Source organism: Tasmannia lanceolata, unplaced genomic scaffold (assembly GCF_043159265.1).
Source record: "Tasmannia lanceolata isolate RefF3 unplaced genomic scaffold, GAP_Taslan_0.1 ptg000016l, whole genome shotgun sequence".
NCBI classification, from domain to species: domain Eukaryota; kingdom Viridiplantae; phylum Streptophyta; class Magnoliopsida; order Canellales; family Winteraceae; genus Tasmannia; species Tasmannia lanceolata.
In genome coordinates this window covers 12,819,194-12,838,434 of record NW_027518693.1, presented here as the reverse complement: position 1 = coordinate 12,838,434, position 19,241 = coordinate 12,819,194, and the positions used below count along the sequence as shown (strand labels likewise).

At 36.3% G+C, this 19,241-nt stretch overlaps 1 protein-coding gene across 1 annotated transcript in view; it reads left to right on the top strand.

Moving 5' to 3' along the window:
• The window catches only part of LOC143848213 (ARP protein (REF)), a 29,545-nt gene extending 11,332 nt beyond the window's left edge, over positions 1 to 18,213 (top strand). The window contains exons 7-18 of the mRNA XM_077357097.1: positions 1,456 to 1,642; positions 3,928 to 4,054; positions 4,224 to 4,304; positions 4,624 to 4,725; positions 4,855 to 4,950; positions 5,203 to 5,277; positions 6,764 to 6,883; positions 12,857 to 12,985; positions 13,359 to 13,436; positions 14,087 to 14,173; positions 17,679 to 17,765; positions 17,886 to 18,213. Coding sequence (XP_077213212.1) covers positions 1,456 to 1,642; positions 3,928 to 4,054; positions 4,224 to 4,304; positions 4,624 to 4,725; positions 4,855 to 4,950; positions 5,203 to 5,277; positions 6,764 to 6,883; positions 12,857 to 12,985; positions 13,359 to 13,436; positions 14,087 to 14,173; positions 17,679 to 17,765; positions 17,886 to 17,936 — 1,220 coding nt within the window. The 3' untranslated portion in view covers positions 17,937 to 18,213. The remainder of the gene's footprint in view (positions 1 to 1,455; positions 1,643 to 3,927; positions 4,055 to 4,223; positions 4,305 to 4,623; positions 4,726 to 4,854; positions 4,951 to 5,202; positions 5,278 to 6,763; positions 6,884 to 12,856; positions 12,986 to 13,358; positions 13,437 to 14,086; positions 14,174 to 17,678; positions 17,766 to 17,885) is intronic.
• The last annotated feature ends 1,028 nt before the right edge of the window (positions 18,214 to 19,241 follow it).

The following is a 19,241-nucleotide window of genomic DNA, read 5'->3' as shown; positions in this document are numbered from 1 at the left end:
GATTTGTGGACAAACACTGTCTGTCCATTTTGGCCTCCACAAATGGATGGGTTAGGATGATCCTATGGAGCTGATTTTTGGTATGCACCCTATCTATGATGGGGCCTTGCAAATGAATGGTTTAGATGCTCACCAAAAATGTGGGACCCATGTGATTTGGCACTCTACCGTACCTAACTTTAGGTACGGTCGAGCGTACAATCTTATTCCTCATATATATATATATATATATATGAGAAAACGGTTCCTACACACATGTGTAGATAAGTTATCTACACACTAGCTTAAAATACAGTGGGGGCCATATTATTTGGGTGATCCAAACTATTCATTTTTAAGGTCCTCTCATCGATAGGGTGTCCACAAAAAATCAGATCCATAGGATCATCCTAACCATTCGAACTTTGGAGGCAAAAAATGAACTAATTTGTGAAGGTTTAAAGACATCCATTTTACCTCCACAAATCATAGGGTTGGGATGATCCTATGGATCTGATTTTTTGTAGACACCCTATCTATGTGAGGGACTTTAAAATGGATGGCTTGGATCACCCAAACAATGTGGGCCCCTACTGTATTTTAAGCTAGTGTGTAGAGAACTCTTTACACATATGTGTAGGAACCGTTTTCTCTCTCTCTCTCTCTCTCTCTCTATATATATATATATATATATATATATATATATATAGGGAAAACTGTTTGTGAGCTTGAGCTCATATAGCTTATATGAGCTAGAGTGCCACAAAAACATGGGTCCCACATTTTTTGTGGTGAGCCCATTTTTGCCCTTCACTTTTGGAGTTGTTAGGTTGATCCAATGGAATTGATTTTTGGTACACACCATATCTATGATGGGGCCTTGCAAATGAATGGTTTGGATCACCCCAAAAAATGTGGGACCCATGTGTTTGGGCACTCAAGCTCATATAAGCTTATATGAACTTAGGGAGAACTGTTTGTGAGCTTGAGCTCATATAGCTTATATGAGCTAGAGTGCCACAAGAACATGGGTCCCACATTTTTTGTGGTGAGCCCATTTTTGCCCTCCACTTTTGGAGGGGTTAGGATGATCCAATGGAATTGAGTTTTGGTACACACCCTATCTATGATGGGGCTTTCCAAATGAATGGTTTGGATCACCCCAAAAAATGTGGGACCCATGTTTTTGGGCACTCAAGCTCATATAAGCTTATATATATATATATATATATATATATATATATATATATATATATATATATATATCCAATTAGGGACTTATTATGATCTTGATTTTGAGTTTATTTTGATCTAGGGATTCAATCCTACTAAATCTTGAATTTTAACTATCCTGGCTTTCCAACTATTGCAGATACACATCTATTGTTAGATACATTAACATAAAATATGTTATGGCTAACAGTGACGTGACTTAATCTTGAAGTTGATTTTCTCTCACACACCTTTTCCTTTTAGGTGCTTTTGAGCTTATAACAGATGAGACCAAGGCTGGTAAATGTTTGTGGATAACAAAACGTAGAGGCATGGAGTACTGGCCCACACCGATGGAAGAAAGGAAGTACTTAATAAATCCTTCAACGTACAAAAGAAGCTTCTCATATACTAAACCTAATTTGGAAATACCCGAGTCTTTCGAGAAAATGTAAGTAAAAGTAAATTTCTGTTTCAATTCATTTTTTATGTTTTCTCATTCAAACCTGGGATTCTCATTGGTTAATTTGGATTAAGCCAATTCCTACACTTTGACACTGGTGATTTATGTCTAATAGGATTTGATAGGAGTTTTGCATAAAAATTTAATTAATGCATTACTTTTTTGCCTATGATATGTTTAGGGTCACTCTGTGTTCCTTTATTGTTCTTTCTATTTGTAAAAGGGAATTTTTGAAATGGAAAAGAAAGAAAAAATAAAAATAAAATGCATTCTATTAGTAGTAAAAAACAATAAAATAAATTGTATCCTCTTGAAGCTCTTGAAGCTGAGTAAATATTATTAGGGCCCGTTTGGATACCTCATATATTGTATTTGGATTTGGAATTGAGTTTTGAATAGAAAATGAATAGATCCGGCAGCTCATGTTGAGGGAGAGAGAGAGAGAGAGAGAGAGAGAGAGAGAGAGAGAGAGAGAGAGAGAGAGAGAGAGAGAGAGAGAGAGAGAGAGAGAGAGAGAGAGAGAGAGGTACTTCAATTCCTAGTGGAGGGGAGAAGTTGAGGAGCAAAGAGGGTGAAGGAAACTGCCAGATCTGTGGATTTCCAATTTCTTATTTGCACAGCTTATTTGGAAATCTGATTTTTTTCACTATCAGTTGCTGAATTGGAAATCTAAGAATTTGATGGGATCCAAATTACAATGGAAAAAGGGCTGAAAATGTGAGAAATCCAAATCAAAATCTTCTCTTCATCCAAACGGGCCCTTGGTGATTTTATCTTTCTCAATCATATGGAAGAGACAGGCTGTATTAAATTGATGTGATCCTAGTTGTTGCATATGTTGAAAGTCTGCTGGGGAAAGGCAATTTGTTAATTTGTTTCATTCTTGCAAGGGGTCATATGGTCTGCTTATTGAACTCATCAAGCATTTCTTGGACCATTATGATCAAAATATCCACCAAGGACAGTGGGTAACTTCCTTGCTGATACCTGATGCAGAAAACACGCCCCTAAACCTGTCGAAAATCAAGACATATTGTAGGAGAAAGCCCATAATGAAGGGGGCCTGAGTGTAACTGAATTACTGACATCAGCACGACACTAATCTGACAGATGCTGTTTTCAGCAGGGGAATAATCCACCCAAGTCAAAAAGCACTTGAAATTCTCGGGACACTATTGTTTCTTAGAGGAGAATCTCCAGACGCTATTGTTTCTAAGATTAGAATTTTATGGTAAAAATTTGTGGATTTTTAGAAGGCTTTAAAATGAGTTTCGAAGTGTCCCTATTGGAGTTGAAATGTAGTTTGAAATATCCCCAATGGAGTTGAAATGTATGACCTGCAACTCTTTAAAATAGAATTAAATCTAGAAGGACCGGGATTTATGGATGATAAAGAGGTTTATTTGGATTGGGATTAGATGTCCCCACGCAAGCTTCAAGCAAGTCTAGAAGTTTCAAGGAGCGTTTATTTAGAAGTTCAGATAAGGTTTTAGTAATTTCTGGGTTTTCAGTTCTTGGATTGCAGTAGGACACTTGATACATTAACTTTTCATGTTTAATTAGAACTATATGATGTTTCTCTATAAATAAAAAGAGGCAGCTTTCCCCATGGATTTAATCGGAATTTACTCTTCTTTTTTTGCTGGAATATTCTAAACTTTCGGATTTATCTCTTTAGCTACTTCCTCGTCAGTTAGTACACTTTCCTGTGCTCTTTTTTTTTCTACTGCTGAGATATTGTCAATCTAAAGTTGGGACTAGACTGAGTTCCCACAGGAAAGTATTTCGTTTCTATGATGAGCCAACAACTTTCCTAAGGTTGTAACTTGTAACTACTGACTTCAATTTTGTGGTTGACATAAGTTCAGCTTGTCGAATTTTCCGAACAGTTAGTTTAGCATGTTATCGAATTTCTAGGTCTTTTCACAAGAGGGAGGTGGTTCTAAATTATTTTTTAGAGCCTTTCTTGCATCAGTTTAGTGTCAGAGCAAGGTGACCTTGGGAGGGGATCATAGATGTGAAGCTGCCTAAGAAGACTCCAGATCCAGATTATCTTCATGAGAGGATTTATAGCCCTTTAAGTGTTTCTTTCATTTGGGAACATTTGCATTATCATGTCCAAAAATGTTTTTTGTCCCTCTTATACTGGGCAAATTTCATATTGCTTTCTTCTTAATTTTAATACACTTCTTACGTATCGTTGTTTGTTTCTTTACATTTGAAAGGCTTTTTGATTAGTTTCTTGACTGTTATTTTTTTTACTTGTTCTCTAGTGTTGTTCACACCCTTACTCACAATTTCCGAAATGCTACAAAAATTGTGCGTACACAATTGAGCTTCGCGATCAAACCACAACATGTCCTTGTCAAAATCCTATATGCAGGTGTCAATGCTAGTGATGTGAGTTTCTCTCTCTTTTAAGTTCTATTTTGCATTTATTTTCTTTGTTTCCATCATGTCTAAACCCAGTTGTCAAGATTTAAAGCTCATTGTTATTGTATTATATTTTTCCTTTTAGTTCACTTTTCTATTTCTTATAATCTATGTAACATGGAAGAAATGACCGCAGGTGAATTTTTCGTCTGGTCGTTACTACAGGGGCAATGACAAAGAAACGGCTTCACGTCTTCCATTCGATGCTGGTTTTGAGGTGCTGAGAAAATTTTAGTGAGACAGCTTTATGATGGAAATCTACTCATTTTCAACTATTTTGAGACGTGATCTCTTATAATGTCAATATTTGATTAATTGTGCATTATACGAGTATCATCATTGATTTCTCGTATCCAAATTTAGGATTCAATTTAATAATTGGTTAGGGTCAATAGATTCATGTGTAGGATCCTCCAAGCCCTAAAGCCTAAATCCATGTGCCAATTTTAAAGCTCTATGGTGAAGCTTAGCACGTATTGTAAATATCATCTCTTAATGCTGATTTATCATCTCATATTAAGCCACCTATATTACAGGCTGTGGGCTTGATTGCTGCTGTAGGAGATTCAGTCAAAGACTTGAGAATTGGTACTCCTGTTGCCCTTATGACTTTCGGAGGCTATGCTGAGTTTTTGATGGTACACAATTTCTTGAGAAATCTTTAAAACATTATACAAGTCCCCCCTTTTAACCATTCTTTTGCAGTTTCTGTTGCCACTTAACTACCACTTTTTGCAATTTTTAGACTTATATCATTTCAAATGTAGGTTCCATCAAAACACATTCTTCCTGTGGCTAGACCAGATCCCGAGGTTGTGGCCATGCTCACTTCAGGACTCACAGCATCTATTGCTTTAGAGAAGGTTTTTTTTCTTAATAATTTAGTCAGATCTGGCTATTTACTGTTTTAAACATTTATTTATTGCATAGTAGTTATTTGTGGACCAATAGTTTCTAATTATCTATGAAAATGCAGTTGGACCTTAACCCAAATTCTTGTTTACTGGTTTCATCATAACCCTCACTTTTATTCAGCATATCTCCCCTCATTGTTGCTTTGCAATCGGCAACATGTATCACTTTTTTCTCACCATTTTACCCTATGGAAATTGTAGGCAGCACAGATGGAATCTGGAAAGATAGTTCTTGTTACAGCAGCTGCAGGGGGGACAGGACAGTTTGCAGTCCAGGTCCGTTCTATACTATTCGATCGATTGGTCGTTTTTATTTGTTTCCATCACGGTTCCCAAGCGCATAATACTTCTTTCCTCTGTTCCCGTAGCTAAATGGTGAAGAAACACTTTATACTAGCTTCTTCTTGGCCAAGAGAAGCATGTATCAAGTTTCAGGTGCTAGATAGACACGAATGTATATCTCATGCTATCTTAGTCATTACCTTGGTAAAATCTCAAACTTGAATCATTAGTAAGAAATAGGAGTATAAATGGAAAGGAATAAAACTGATACAAATTAAAGAATGTTTATGGCAATATCAGTTCCAAAGACACCATTCAAAAAAAAAAAAAAAAAAAGTTCCAAAGACAAGTTTGAGGGATCCTGTGAACTTGTCAACTGTTCCTACCATACTCCGGAAAGCACTACCTATTAATGCTATAAAATCCCATTTTAGCATTTATCTTGTAGGCTTTATTGTTCATGTCTGTAACTTGAAGGTTGGAATAGCTGCAAGGTCCATGAAATGAAGTACTTAACAGGAGGAGGTGGCCTTATCGGCTGAGCACTACTTGTGCTGCCCTTGATGAAGGAACTAGAACTCGTGAGAACAAGAATGTGTGGCTGAACTTACTTTTAGACCTGAACATGTAACCCTTTTACATGGGAGTTTTGGACTTCGCAACCTTACAGGGGTGATTCGCGGTTCAAAGATGCACATAGTGTTTGATTGTGTGAGGAAACTTGAAAATTGTTTGTGATCAGGAACCATGAGCTGGTGTCTGGTTGCTTTCAGATCGTGTGGTCAACACCATGATCACAGGGTAGCGTTTTATGTAGTTGTAGCTTTACACCCTTTTAGATCCTATGGCAGTTCATCCCCGTCCACTTCTTCCAACCTATTAAACCCGGATCTTAGAATGAAAGGATCTGGATCTGAATCGGCTCCATCAAGGGTGTAATTTAAGTCTAATGTCACAGATGAACCTGAGCCTTTATCCTACAAAAATCCAGTACATGACAACAAACCATTATTTAACCTCCCAAGACCAGAGCGGATACCTGGATAATTAGGGTGTAACCTCCATCAAGGGTGTAATTTAAGTCTATTGTCACAGATGAACCTGAGCCTTTATCCTACAAAAAGCCAGTACATGACAACAAACCATTATTTAACCTCCCAAGACCAGAGCGGATACCTGGATAATTAGCCAGTGTGCCCTTACTTGGAAAATAAATTATTAATCTACCCCTAAATATAGTAATTAGTACAATTCATGGAGGGAAGTTGATTCCAAGCAAGTTCAAGGGGAGTAACGTATGTAACCTCACCCTTTTTTTCTTTACAATTGTGTATAATGGACATTTGATCCATGTGTTTCATGAACATTTTTTCCATCCTATGTAAATCACATTATTTGTGTTAGTGATAACCGATGCTTTTATCTGAGTAATGTCTTGCATCATAAAACATTTACTAATTCTGAGATATTGCATGTGCAGCTAGCAAAATTAGCAGGAAACAAGGTGGTTGCAACCTGTGGGGGTGAAGAAAAGGCTGCACTTTTGAAATCATTGGGAGTCGATCGTGTCATTGACTATAAATCAGAAAATATCAAAGCTGTACGCCTGTCATTAATTTGTGCCTTTGCTTATTGTTTCCCATTTATATTTCTTGTTTTTTATTTTGAAGACCTGTTATTAGTTGTACTTGTATCATATATATCACTTGCTCATTAAGGAACCTTTTCAAAGAAATCAAAAGAAAATGGCAAGGCTCATCAGCCTGAGTTTGGGTGCAAAGGGACATTGTCCCAGCGCTAATTTAGTGCATAACTATATTTGTACTTATTCCTTCCTAATATTGATGTGATTGACTAAGTAACTACAAAGTTAATTGAAATGGTTTCTTAGAGCTTTATCCATGTCGAAAGATACCCTGTTATAATTTTATGTACCCCTCCATGTCCATGTACTTTGTATATCATGTTGGGAATGGAAGTTTCTTCTATTTTTATCATCACCCAATGTTTCTATAATTCTTCACACGTTAAATTGAGGGAAGCTATCTTATTGATGTTGCAAGTTGAACATTTTTTTAATAGAAAGCATCTTTAGGACAGTATATATTAGGCACAAAAATTCAATTACATTCAATTAGAATTGCGACCATATTCCTCTGGATCCAAATCGATGCAATCAAACCACCATACCTATCGACAATGTACAGTATGGCATATTGCTTTATGAAATAGGCATCCCCGTCATGCCATCAATTTGTCGCGAGCCTTCACTTATTGAGATTATCATCTATCAAGTCAGTACCAGTTGTGAAATCCCACCAAAAAGAATGGAAGAAAAAAAAGACGTCTTGTTATAGTGTGCTGACATGGTCGTGTGATGTATTGTGCTTTGCTTGTGTATAGGGGGACATGTCATTGGTTTCCAGTAGACATGAAAACTTCCATCTTGCCCAAATTCCAATACAAATCAATTTTGTTAAAAGCATTTGTTTGAAGAAAAAGCACAACATGTATGGTGGAAAAACGGCATAAAAGTAAATATAATTACAAGGTAAGTTATGTCCTTTTTAACATGTTTCCTCAAATACAACATATTTAGTGAAAAGTAGGAAAAATGAAGCTAAAAATAGAAAATAACAAAGCTAAAGTACATTCACTCTGTCTTGCCTATGACCTAATTATGATCATTGCCATGTGATGTAATTAATTATGTTAATTGCAAACATGCTGTTTTAAAAAAGATTATGATATATGTCATAAAAAAACAAAAGGAAAAAAAGAACAATTTATCTCAAAACCTACATAATGAAGATGCATATGCATATAAGTAGCTTAGGATACATCTTTGGAGTAGAAATGTTTGTGTCAAAAACATAAATCTCATGTAAACAATGAAAAGAGTGAAAAAAAAATACATTATCATGCACACAAATGCATTGGCTGAGCCCCAAACATGTTAGGGAAGATCTCTTTGTATTCGGAACATAAAATGTAACGACCCGGATTTGGGGCAATTTTTTTTTTTTTTTTGGACATGTAAACAATGAAAAGAGTGAAAATGTTAATAAAATTTTCTGCAACTAACCAACTGGAATGAGCAACCTAAAACGGCTACACGGCCAACACTCTTCCCACGATCCCTTTAAGCTCCATTGTTGTGTTCAAGTTATCATGTCATCACCTACGTAACCTGTGGATAATATCAAGGTCAGTTATGAACTGAGCCCGATCATATAGTAGACTCATGAAATAAATAGCATTTTAATAAGATTGCATTATAATAATGATCCATATATCACATGATAGGTGAGTATCCAAAACAAGAACGGAAATATGAGAATTTCTAAAGAGAACATGCATGATATTCGAAAGACATGGAAATAAGAGAAGAAAGGATATCATCTAGAACATGGAAAGGTGATATAACGAACAAGTCGAGTATTGCATGGACTACTTCAAAGAAAACCAACATATGTATATATAGTGTGATTTTTTTTTCTTTTATCTCACATGCCGTGCCGCACGTGGAAAGTTTACTATATACATACTATGTATATATATAGGCTGTAGTATTACTGAAGTAACACTGAAACATACTAATATATACATATGGCCAAGAATCAAATATTGTTAATTGTTTATCCTATTATCACGAAACCTATTTGTTCATTTTTACTTATTTGCATTCCCTCATTAAATCTATTTTTAAACCAAACTCACGTACAACCCTAAACAACCTTCCGTTGTAAAGAAGCTTTTTATAACTATATCCTATTTACAATTTTTATCAAAATTTAATCTTTTCATAACCTTCAGTTCTGATTTTTAATCAAAACAACGCCCCAGCGCTTATAGATTACATATACATAACATAACCTCTTTGAAAGATAATCTTATGCCACATATAAAATTTTTATACATAAAATATATAAAATCTGTCCTTAAAAGCAATAAAACTTGCTGATTTCTAAGAAAATCAGCTCCTCTCAAGTTTAAAATATCATATATATATAACATATATCTCACGTAAGATCATACTTATAATCTGTACAAGATATAAGTAAAAGAATAAAACGAAACAATACATATTATCGCCTTTTATGTGCCGATTTTTAGAAAATACATTCGTTATGAATAGTAACATGTACACACCATACGAAAAATATATAACGAATTAATTGAAAAATAGAAATTAATACATGTTGATTTTGTAAGAAAAACAGCCTAAAACCATATAAAGATCATACGCATAGCACAAGTCTTTCAAAAACAATGCCCTGAAAATTTTAGATTACAGTCAATTATATTTTTCATCAAGAAAATATGTTTTCTAGATATTTTTGGCATAAAATATTAAAAAGAAAAATTCAAAACAAGGTTCTTGATTTAAAAGAAAACCATAAAATCAAGAAAACATAACTAGAAACCCTAATTAAATTAAATCACGAACAAATAAAAGTAAATGAAATCCCAATAGGGCAAACTAAGAGGGGGGTGAATTGGGTAATTTAAAATTTTTATCTTAAATAGAAGGGTGTGTGAGATTAATCCTAGATTATTCTAACCTTTATTCAAATATGCTTAGTAGAAAGTAAAAGAAGAGATATTACCAATCACCAAATGCAAGGAGAGAGGAAGAAGCACACCACAATGAACAAGAGATTTTTATAGTGGTTCGGTCTATCAACAAGACCTATTCCACTCTTCCAAGTTTTTCTTCTTGGGTACTTCACTAATGGTGAGATTCCACTATAGCCGAATCTCCAAGCCGTACAATCACCTTCTCCGCCTCCTAGGGAACAAACCCTCTTCGCACACCGCGTCCGAGGGGAGAAACCCTCTTTGCACCGGATTCACCTTTGTTAAGGGGCAGAATCGTAGACCTTCGATTATACTGAAGAACAAGAAATGAAAAACTCTCTTAGGCTCTTGATTAGGCTTGATACAAAGATGATAGCTCACAAACTCTCCAAAAGATTACACAAATAAAAGCCATACGGAAATCCTCTTGTTGAATGTAAAATACACAAATCAAAGCATTGAAGAGGATAAATCTTAGATTTGAAATTGTAGGCTCAAATAGATGTGAAATGATCTTGCAAAAGGTTATTTAGAAGGTCTTGGATAGGGTATAAATAGCCCAAGCAAAGACATTACTGTTTGGGGGCAAAATCGTAAATAACTGGCCTAGAAAAAGCAACTCGCATAAGCCCGAACTGCTACTTTGCCAGACGGGGGCGGTCGACCGAGGTATCGCGGTCGCCCGCCCTTATCGGGCACTCTTTTTTATTTGAAATTTTAAGCCATCACGGTCGACGGGGGGTGTCGCGGTCGCGCACTGAGGGCCGTTAGACATTTTTATATTTTGTCCAAAACTTATCCGCGGTCGACCGCCGAGACCTTTCTGGATGGCTCCGGATTTTCCAGGAGCCCATCCCGCGGTCGACCAGGGTAACCTCGGTCGACCGGCCCTGTTTTGAAAACTTGTTTTTACATATTTGAATCTTAGGTCTTTGGGCTTTTGTCAAAGGTTTTCAAACACATTTTGGAGTGTGTGGGGGTGGTTTTCAAGGATGTCAAGTTTGTTTTGAAAACCATTTGAAAACCCTTTTGAAAGTGCAAAAACATGTAACAAGAGGACTCCAATACAATCTATACAATGTAAATCCTTGAGTCTCTTGGATTGTCTTAGCTCCTTAGCACTTTCTTGGACATCTTCAACTTGTAAGTGAACTCTTCAACTTGCTTTGGGCCTTGTGACTTCCTCCATTCTTTGAACATCTTCAATGGTACATGAGATGGTCACCAATGCTAGTTCATCTCCAAGCTTCTTTTGGCACTTTGCACGGCATGCTTGTGGGGTCTTTGACTGGAGCTCTTGACTTGAACATCTTCCAAGAACGATATCTTCAATGTATGTGGAAGCTTGTTTGATTCATTGTGCATGTTGATCCGTAAGCCATGTGTTGAGTTGTATTAAGCTATATGTGCTAACTTTGGTTTGACATTTGAGTTTCATGTCTAAGGCACAATACTACAAAGCAACACATTAGTCCATAAAGACTAATCAATTTGGGTTTGCTAGCATCAAAATAACAAGGTAAAGGTGATTAGTTGAACCCATGGGCTAACAAAAAAAATTTACAATTCGAGCAAGAAATATGAAAATTGGGTTTTTCGGGCACTTACTCAAAGACGAAAACCCAAAACGATGGAAAACAAAATTCTTCTCCTCCTTTTTTTCTCTTTTCCTTTCCTTTCCTTTTCTTCTTTTTCTCTCTCTTCTTTCTCCCTCTCTCTTGGTTTTTAGATGTGCACAAGTAGGGTTGCAAAAGCCCATGTTTTGGGTTTTTAATAGCTAATGAGTTTTGTGCTTAAAGTGGGTTTCCCAATTAGATTTAATGTTAAAAGTTAGTTTCCTAATCTAAGTCTTCCACAATTAGCAAGAGTTCATCTTTATTAAAACTCCCTAAGGGTGTACTTATCAAATTTAACAACTAAACTTAAGTTTTTAAATAAAAATAAAAACCCAAAAGTTGCCTGATAAGACAAAGTTTACAATAGCACTTACCCCTAACAGAAAAATGGTCATAACTTCCTCAAATCGCGTCCGAATTGCACGATCTTAGGTCCATTAGATAGGTATTCGAAATACCCATCTACCGTTTCCAAAATTAAGTCGAACGGACAGGATTTGATTCCCCAAAATTTGGTTATACTAAAAAAGCGAAAATACACTGTGATTTTTGGTCGGGGGATCTACGGTCAAGATTTAATTAAGGTTATTAGCTTTCTAGGCCCGTGTGGAGCCGGATCTTTATATAAAATCTTTTGAAAAAAAGAGAGAGTAAAAGCTAACATTATGAAGTACCTGTATCTAAAGATTCTAAACAAGGACGTGTTTTTGGAGTAACTGGAAACATAAAGGAAAAGGAATAGGGAAACAACAAAAATATATCTAAAAACAATAACAACGAATGTAGGATGTATTGAAATGTCCGATGATATGGAAAAAGAAGTACAAGCATGTGTGGAAAAGAAAGAACATTTAAAAAAAATTGATTCTGCTCTTTTATTTTTCATGCGACACTGCTGTCCTTTTCTTTTCTTTTTTTGTTGATCTTGAGGAGTACTGAAAGTTTGCAACAATGTTCCTACTGTCTGAAACAATGGTTTTTAACTTACATATCCATAACTGTCTCCCAATATGCTTATCAGAAGATACACGAGTGTATCATACGATATTATACATGCAATACAAATTTTGCACCACCTGATACAAACCATAACATTCACTAGTATTGAGTGGTATTTGTATTCTGGAATATGAAGTCTATTTTGTGTCAGCAATATCATTATCTGATACACACTGTTCAACAGATATCTGTTTAAAATGTTTCTATAGGATGTTACTTCGATGACTGGACCCAAAATGATGTCTTTCTTGTTCGTACATCACTCCTCTCATGTTTGCTCACCAGGATATGAACGTAATTCAAATACTCTTAGTTAGTGATACGTGATCCGATTTCCTTGCTATGTAGATTTATGATTCTTGTTTTGATTGATCCAGGTTTTGAAGAAAGAATTCCCCAGAGGGGTGGATATTATCTATGAGTCTGTTGGTGGGGAGATGTTTGATGTATGCTTAAATGCATTGGCAGTCTATGGACGCCTCATTGTCATTGGAATGATTTCTAAGGTTATCCCTTCAACGACTGCATTGAGCAGCAAAAACCTCTTTGTATAATTGGTAATTTTGTATATGGTTCAAGGGGAACGCTTGGTTTGATTAACTAGGCTTTACCGATGATGTTGAAGGGATAGCACCAATTTCATATTTCTGTGCACAAGATTTGGTCTCCATAAATGTTGTAGCTTTTAAGACTTTGATCTATGGTGCTCATGCTGGATTTGGACTGCACTAGGCCTTAAATCATTAAGTTTCTGATGAGTTTGCACTCTTAACAATATGAAAATGCTACCTTGGAACATTTATTTTCACTGATTTTTTTTATTTAAAGATCTATCAACAGTTTAGCTGGATAGTGAGGTTGAACCATTTTCTTTTTCAGTACCAAGGGGAGCATGGATGGAAGCCTTCGAATTATACTGGACTGTGTGAAAAGATTCTTGGAAAAAGCCAAACGGTGGTATGGAGACTGTTTGATTTGACTGATTGGGTGCATTTAAACAGTATCAAATTTTCCCCTGATTTAGATCATTTGGGCTTTCGAATTTATGTTTTGCGGGCGACTACCATATCTTTTTCTGATCAGTATTGAGAACCATATATTTTCTGCTAATCATATTGCTCACTAAAATATATTTTTTGAAAACTCATGCTGGCGATCTTCAGGTGATGTTGGTGACTGGCTGAATGGGGTAGCATATGTGCGCTGCTTGGGGCAAAGTCCATTGGCTGAATGGCCTTTGCTGGCCACTGTTCTAACCTCCACAAGCCCCTTGGGCTGCAGCTAGCCAAGCCATGAGCCCTTATGGGGTAGCATATGGGGACCCAGACCTAGATGGGATATTTCAAAATCCCTTGCAGTCAAGATATCCAATTCCCCTGAGATTGCATGAAACTTTTTTTTCCTTTTTATTCACAGAGAGCAATTATGAAACTACCAATTGCAGTATTTAGCTGCATGTTTTATTTTCTATGTAAAACATAAGATGAGATTGCATGAAGCATTGCCACTTATTATTCCATTTCTCGAAAAGGGTTTCAGGGACTCAAGCCGCTCATAGGGAAAATCATTATGCTGTAGCTGTTCTAACAAACTCGTGTTATGCTCAGGCTGGCTTTTTTCTGGTTCAATATGCAAATTTATGGCAACAGCATTTGGATAGGCTTTATGATCTCTTTTCCTCCGGAAAGCTTAAGGTAATGTTACTTATTGTTTGTAATTTATATGTATATATATTACGTGTACCTATTTCGAGTCTTGTGGTTCTCGCATTAGGTGGAACATTCATGCAATTCGATCAAATTATGGTCCTTTCTGCTGCATATATTAGTAAGTGTTGGGACCCGGGTAGAACTCACCCCTAAAAGCTAGCCGTTAAGGGGAGGCTGCCCATTTCCTAATAAGCCTATCCACATCTCTTTCACATTACTGATGTGGTATCTTTGCTTTTGCGTGGAATCCCCAACAGTAAGGGTGTCTATATCACTGATAGAGATGAAAATTAAAAAAAAACCAATCATAGAATTCTGGACAGTTTCCACATTTGTACTTGTTATTGATTCCTTAGTACTGTGTTCAGACAATCTAACTCCTCATGCTTGCCTCGGCATGTATTATGAATTTTCCCTAAGTGAAGCATCTTTTTTCCTCTGTCCCCGAGTTGTGGTAACCTCCACTAAGTCCCATCCCTGGACTATATAGATGCATTTTTATTGGATATAATTTCCATTAGAAAAAATATTGATAACTTGACCTGCATACTGCTTGTCTTAATACATCTCGTCATGTTATATTTAATGAATCACTCTTTCATTTGGCGGGCTATCTCTATATTATCTATTTCATCTTAAATAGGTGGGTCCTACTTGTACTTTTGCTTGCTAACATTTTGCCAAGGAAATCTCTCTCTCTCTCTCTCTCTCTATATATATATATATATATATATATATATATATATATATATATATATATATATAGAGGAAATGAGGAAAAGGATTGTACGCTCGAGTGTACCTAACCTTAGGTACGCTCGAGTGCCAAATCACATGGGTCCCACATTTTTTTTGGTCATCTAAACCATTCATTTGCAAGGCCCCATCATAGATAGGGTGTGTACCAAAAATCAGCACCATTGAATCATCCTAACCCCTCCAAAACTGGAGTGCAAAATGGGCAGATTTGTGGACAAACAGTGTCTGTCCATTTTGACCTCCACAAATGGATGGGTTAGGATGATCCTATGGAGCTGATTTTTGGTATGCACCCTATCTATGATGGGGCCTTGCAAATGAATGGTTTAGATGACCAAAAAAAATGTGGGACCCATGTGATTTGGCACTCGAGCGTACCTAAGGTTAGGTACACTCGAGCGTACAATCCTTTTCCTCATATATATATATATATATATATATATATATATATATAGAGAGAGAGAGAGAGAGAGAGAGAGAGGAAAGTGTTCCTGCTAAAGATACCAGCTAAAATAGCTGCTAACGTTTTCTTATAACGCATCCCATTGGCTTATATGGTGTGGGCCCATACGTAAAAACAAAACAAAGTCGGGAGAAAAGGAAAAGAAAACGAGAATACGTGTATGACTCCTGTCTTCTCTCCCTCTTCTCTGAAACGCCTAATTTTTCTCTCCCATTCTCTAGAAAACCCTAAAACCTCCAAACAAACGATGGGCTCTCCCTCTCGCTCAAATCTCCTTCTCTCTCGTTTAGGGTTTCACCTCGACGGTCTTTCAACCTTCTTCTCCTTCGACAGTAATAGTCATGAATTATTAAAAGGGATTCTTTCTTTCTTTTTTTTAATGGTAATTAAAAGGGAATCACGTTCCCCTAAATTTCTATGATGTCCTAAAGGTAGCCCCAGATTCTTCTGTTCCAGTGAAACAAGTAACAATTTTGGGTACTGGAATAAAGATCGATAAAAGCTCCATTAGCTTGTTCAATTGATTGGGCAAAACCTGCCCAAAAATGACCAAAAAGTCATCAGCTTTCTAAAAAAATTTCATATGTCAATTGAGGTTACCATGGTCCAATTGTAGGGCTTCTTTGCAAGTTCAGTCTCCGGATGATTCAAATCAGGACTACAAAGACTCAGGAATTTGCAAGAAAAACAAGTGTTTTGGAATACCAGCAAGAGGTGTAAATCATATCCAGGCTACTGAAGATTTCTTTTATTTTTTTTCTTCTAGGTTTGCCAGGCACTTTATATAACTAACTATGGGAGCACAAGAAAATGGGCCTTTCAGCAATAAAATAGGTTGGAGTGAAGAAGCTGCACATATTGCAAATAATCCATTTTTAAAAGCAGACCAATTACATTTAGATTGACTAACATTTTGTACCAGCCAGAGTGATACAGAAGGAAGTGGCACTCAAATTTCAGATAAAGAAGAGAAATCTGGTTTACAAGTGCTATGATCCTAGGGTTAAAATCAATGGATAGCATATGTGCGTGAAACAAAATTGTTGCTGGTAGCGAGAGGGAGAAGACGATAGATGTTTTAGGGTTTTCTCAAAGGGGAGAAATTTTAGCCGTTTCAGAGAGGAGGAAAAATAGGCGCCCGTAATATGTTTTCGCATATGTGCGTGGATCCATTTTAACAAGCCATTGGAAGGAGTTATAAAAGGACGTTACCAGCAACACTTTCCTCATATATATATATATATATATATATATGCACTTGCCATATAAAACATACTGCACTTTAATTTGATTGGATCTCTTGGGAAAACCAACTAATAAATCTCTCCCCCATGGTGCAAGTTAGCGAGCTCCCAAAGATAATAAGATGAGGGAAAAGCTGAGGTGGACGAAGGTGTTATCCATTTTGGACGATGGACAATGACGTGCAAGATCGACTGCTCCTCTCTCTCTCTCTCTCTCTCTCTCTCTCTCCCCAAACCCAACCCCAAACCCTAAAACGTATCTTCGTCATCATGGTTTTACTTGTCAACTACCTAATAGTAACCTGATCAAACTCGGAGTAAAACCATAACATTTTTCTTTTGTATTTTCTGTGATGGCAAAAGACCTTCGGTGAGTAATATCCCAATATTTCTGCACCACTTTTTGATTAACCATAGTTACGTTTTCGTGAAGCAAATTAATGTTTGCCTATAGTAATAAAGGTGTCTATATCCACATGACAGAGACAAAAATTCTAGGCAAATAAATCATAAAATTCTGGTCAGTTTCCAACATAAAGAAAATGGTGTCTATATGATTAGGATCCAACACTACTTTGAAGAAAAGAAAAGAAAAGGCCAACTTATAAGCATGATTTCTATTTTATTTGTTAATAACAACACAATTAACAATTCATCATTACAGATGGCATGCCTAGATCTAACTTTAGGAAAACAGAAAGCTGAACGATCTGTTTAGTTTGGTAAGTTATGGCAATGGAAAAAACCTTTGCAGAGTGCAAAAGCCTTCTCTTTACTGGTACAGATGTTTTCTTTCTTTTCTCTTCATTTTTTTTTCTTAGTAGGTTTTGTTCATCTATGGGTATATGTTTGCCATTTTAGTAGTCTTTTTAGAATGAAAGAAGATGTTCTATCATCTCAAAAATGTTAAGCAAATGATCATTTTGATAATTCAGAAATAATTGTTTAAGATAACTCAGAACTTATTGTTCAACGCGGATGTATTATTGATCAAAATTCTTAGTATTTACTCCACTTATAATAGGTTTCGGTGGATCCAAAGCAATTTTTGGGCATTGGTTCGGTAGTGGAAGCAGTTGAATATCTGCATTCTGGTAAAAGCGTTGGCAAGGTACATTACTTTAGAAGAATAAACTCTCTTGGGTCTCTTTTCTTTTGCTAGATGTGATTTGTTCTGCATGCAGAATTGCTTGTTTTTAAATCTGTTTGTCTGTCAATGAAAACCTTGCAGGTGGTTGTGTGCATTGATCCAACCTTCAATCAACAACAAGCGAAACTATAAATTGTAATGTATTGTCAACAATGGGAAACCCAAGATAATAGCTTGAGGCATTATGTTGAAAATATTTGCTTGTTGAACTATTCTATTTAACTTTCGAGTTAATAAAAGTAGGCAATGCTGATGGATTTAGTTTGTTATAACAAATTTAAGGTGTTCAGCTTATGATACTCTGTCGATGCTTGTAACCTTGTTAGTTTTCAGTTCAAAAGAACAAGGATTGTTTGATCATGGATAAAGGTTAAACATCGAGTATTAACTTAAAAGGGCTTGTTTTACCTGGATTATCGTGTGAATTTCATATGATTATTATGCACCAGTTGTCTTGAATTAAATGGGAATGGCTCCATTTACGTTACCAATTGATCTTTCGGACCGAAAGAAAAATTGCAAGTTTAATGTTGCAATATTGATGGCTTGAGACATCAGGGTAATCATGGGGAAGAGGCCCAATATGGATTCCTCTAACTCATGTTGGGTCTGTTAAAGACAGCTTCGAATTGCCTCCCGTGGCTTCAAATGTGCAAAGAACGAAGGTAGGATATGTGTGCTAATGAAGTTGCTTCTACTGCTTGAAAGACACCCTCCCATATGATAATTGTGGTGAATACTTTATAAGATATGAACTGAATGTTCTACGCAAAAGCAATGATCCCACATTGGAAAAGTAGAACTGATATGGAGGGCTTATAAGGACTTGGGCACCCTCCCCTTAACAGCTAGCTTTTTAAGGTGAGTTCTACCCGGGTCCCTACACCGAAAGACTTAGAATCCCATACGATGATCCTAACCCTTCTCGATTTGTTGACGGCAGGGTAGGATCATCTATAGATCAGAGGGTTAGATCATCCTATGGAAACCCAACAAATGGACGATTTTGATCATCCTACGGAGTGGGCCGTACCGTACTTTTTAAAAAACACGAGTTCATATGGCCACACATCATATAAAATCTCGGGAAGACAAAGTCATTTCTATCCCCTTATGTTTGTCTTTTCCTATTCATTTCCCAAGGAAAATATTTTTTGTGATTAGTTGTTGATTGCATTTTTGTAACTGTGTTATCCTGTTAACAGCTGACAAGATTGAAGAAGTCTTCAAGGAAAGTGGCACGATGGTAAAGAAAACGTTCTTTCCACGGCGTTGAAATATGAATGTCGTGATGGAAAAGGTAAGATTTAGGAGGTCCAGAGAGAAAGCTTGCTACATTTTTCTTCGCAACAAATGGATAGGGTGATTAGGATTGTCAAAACTCATGTCATTAATAATATCAATAGGAATGATATGGGCACTCCCTACTTCTAATAC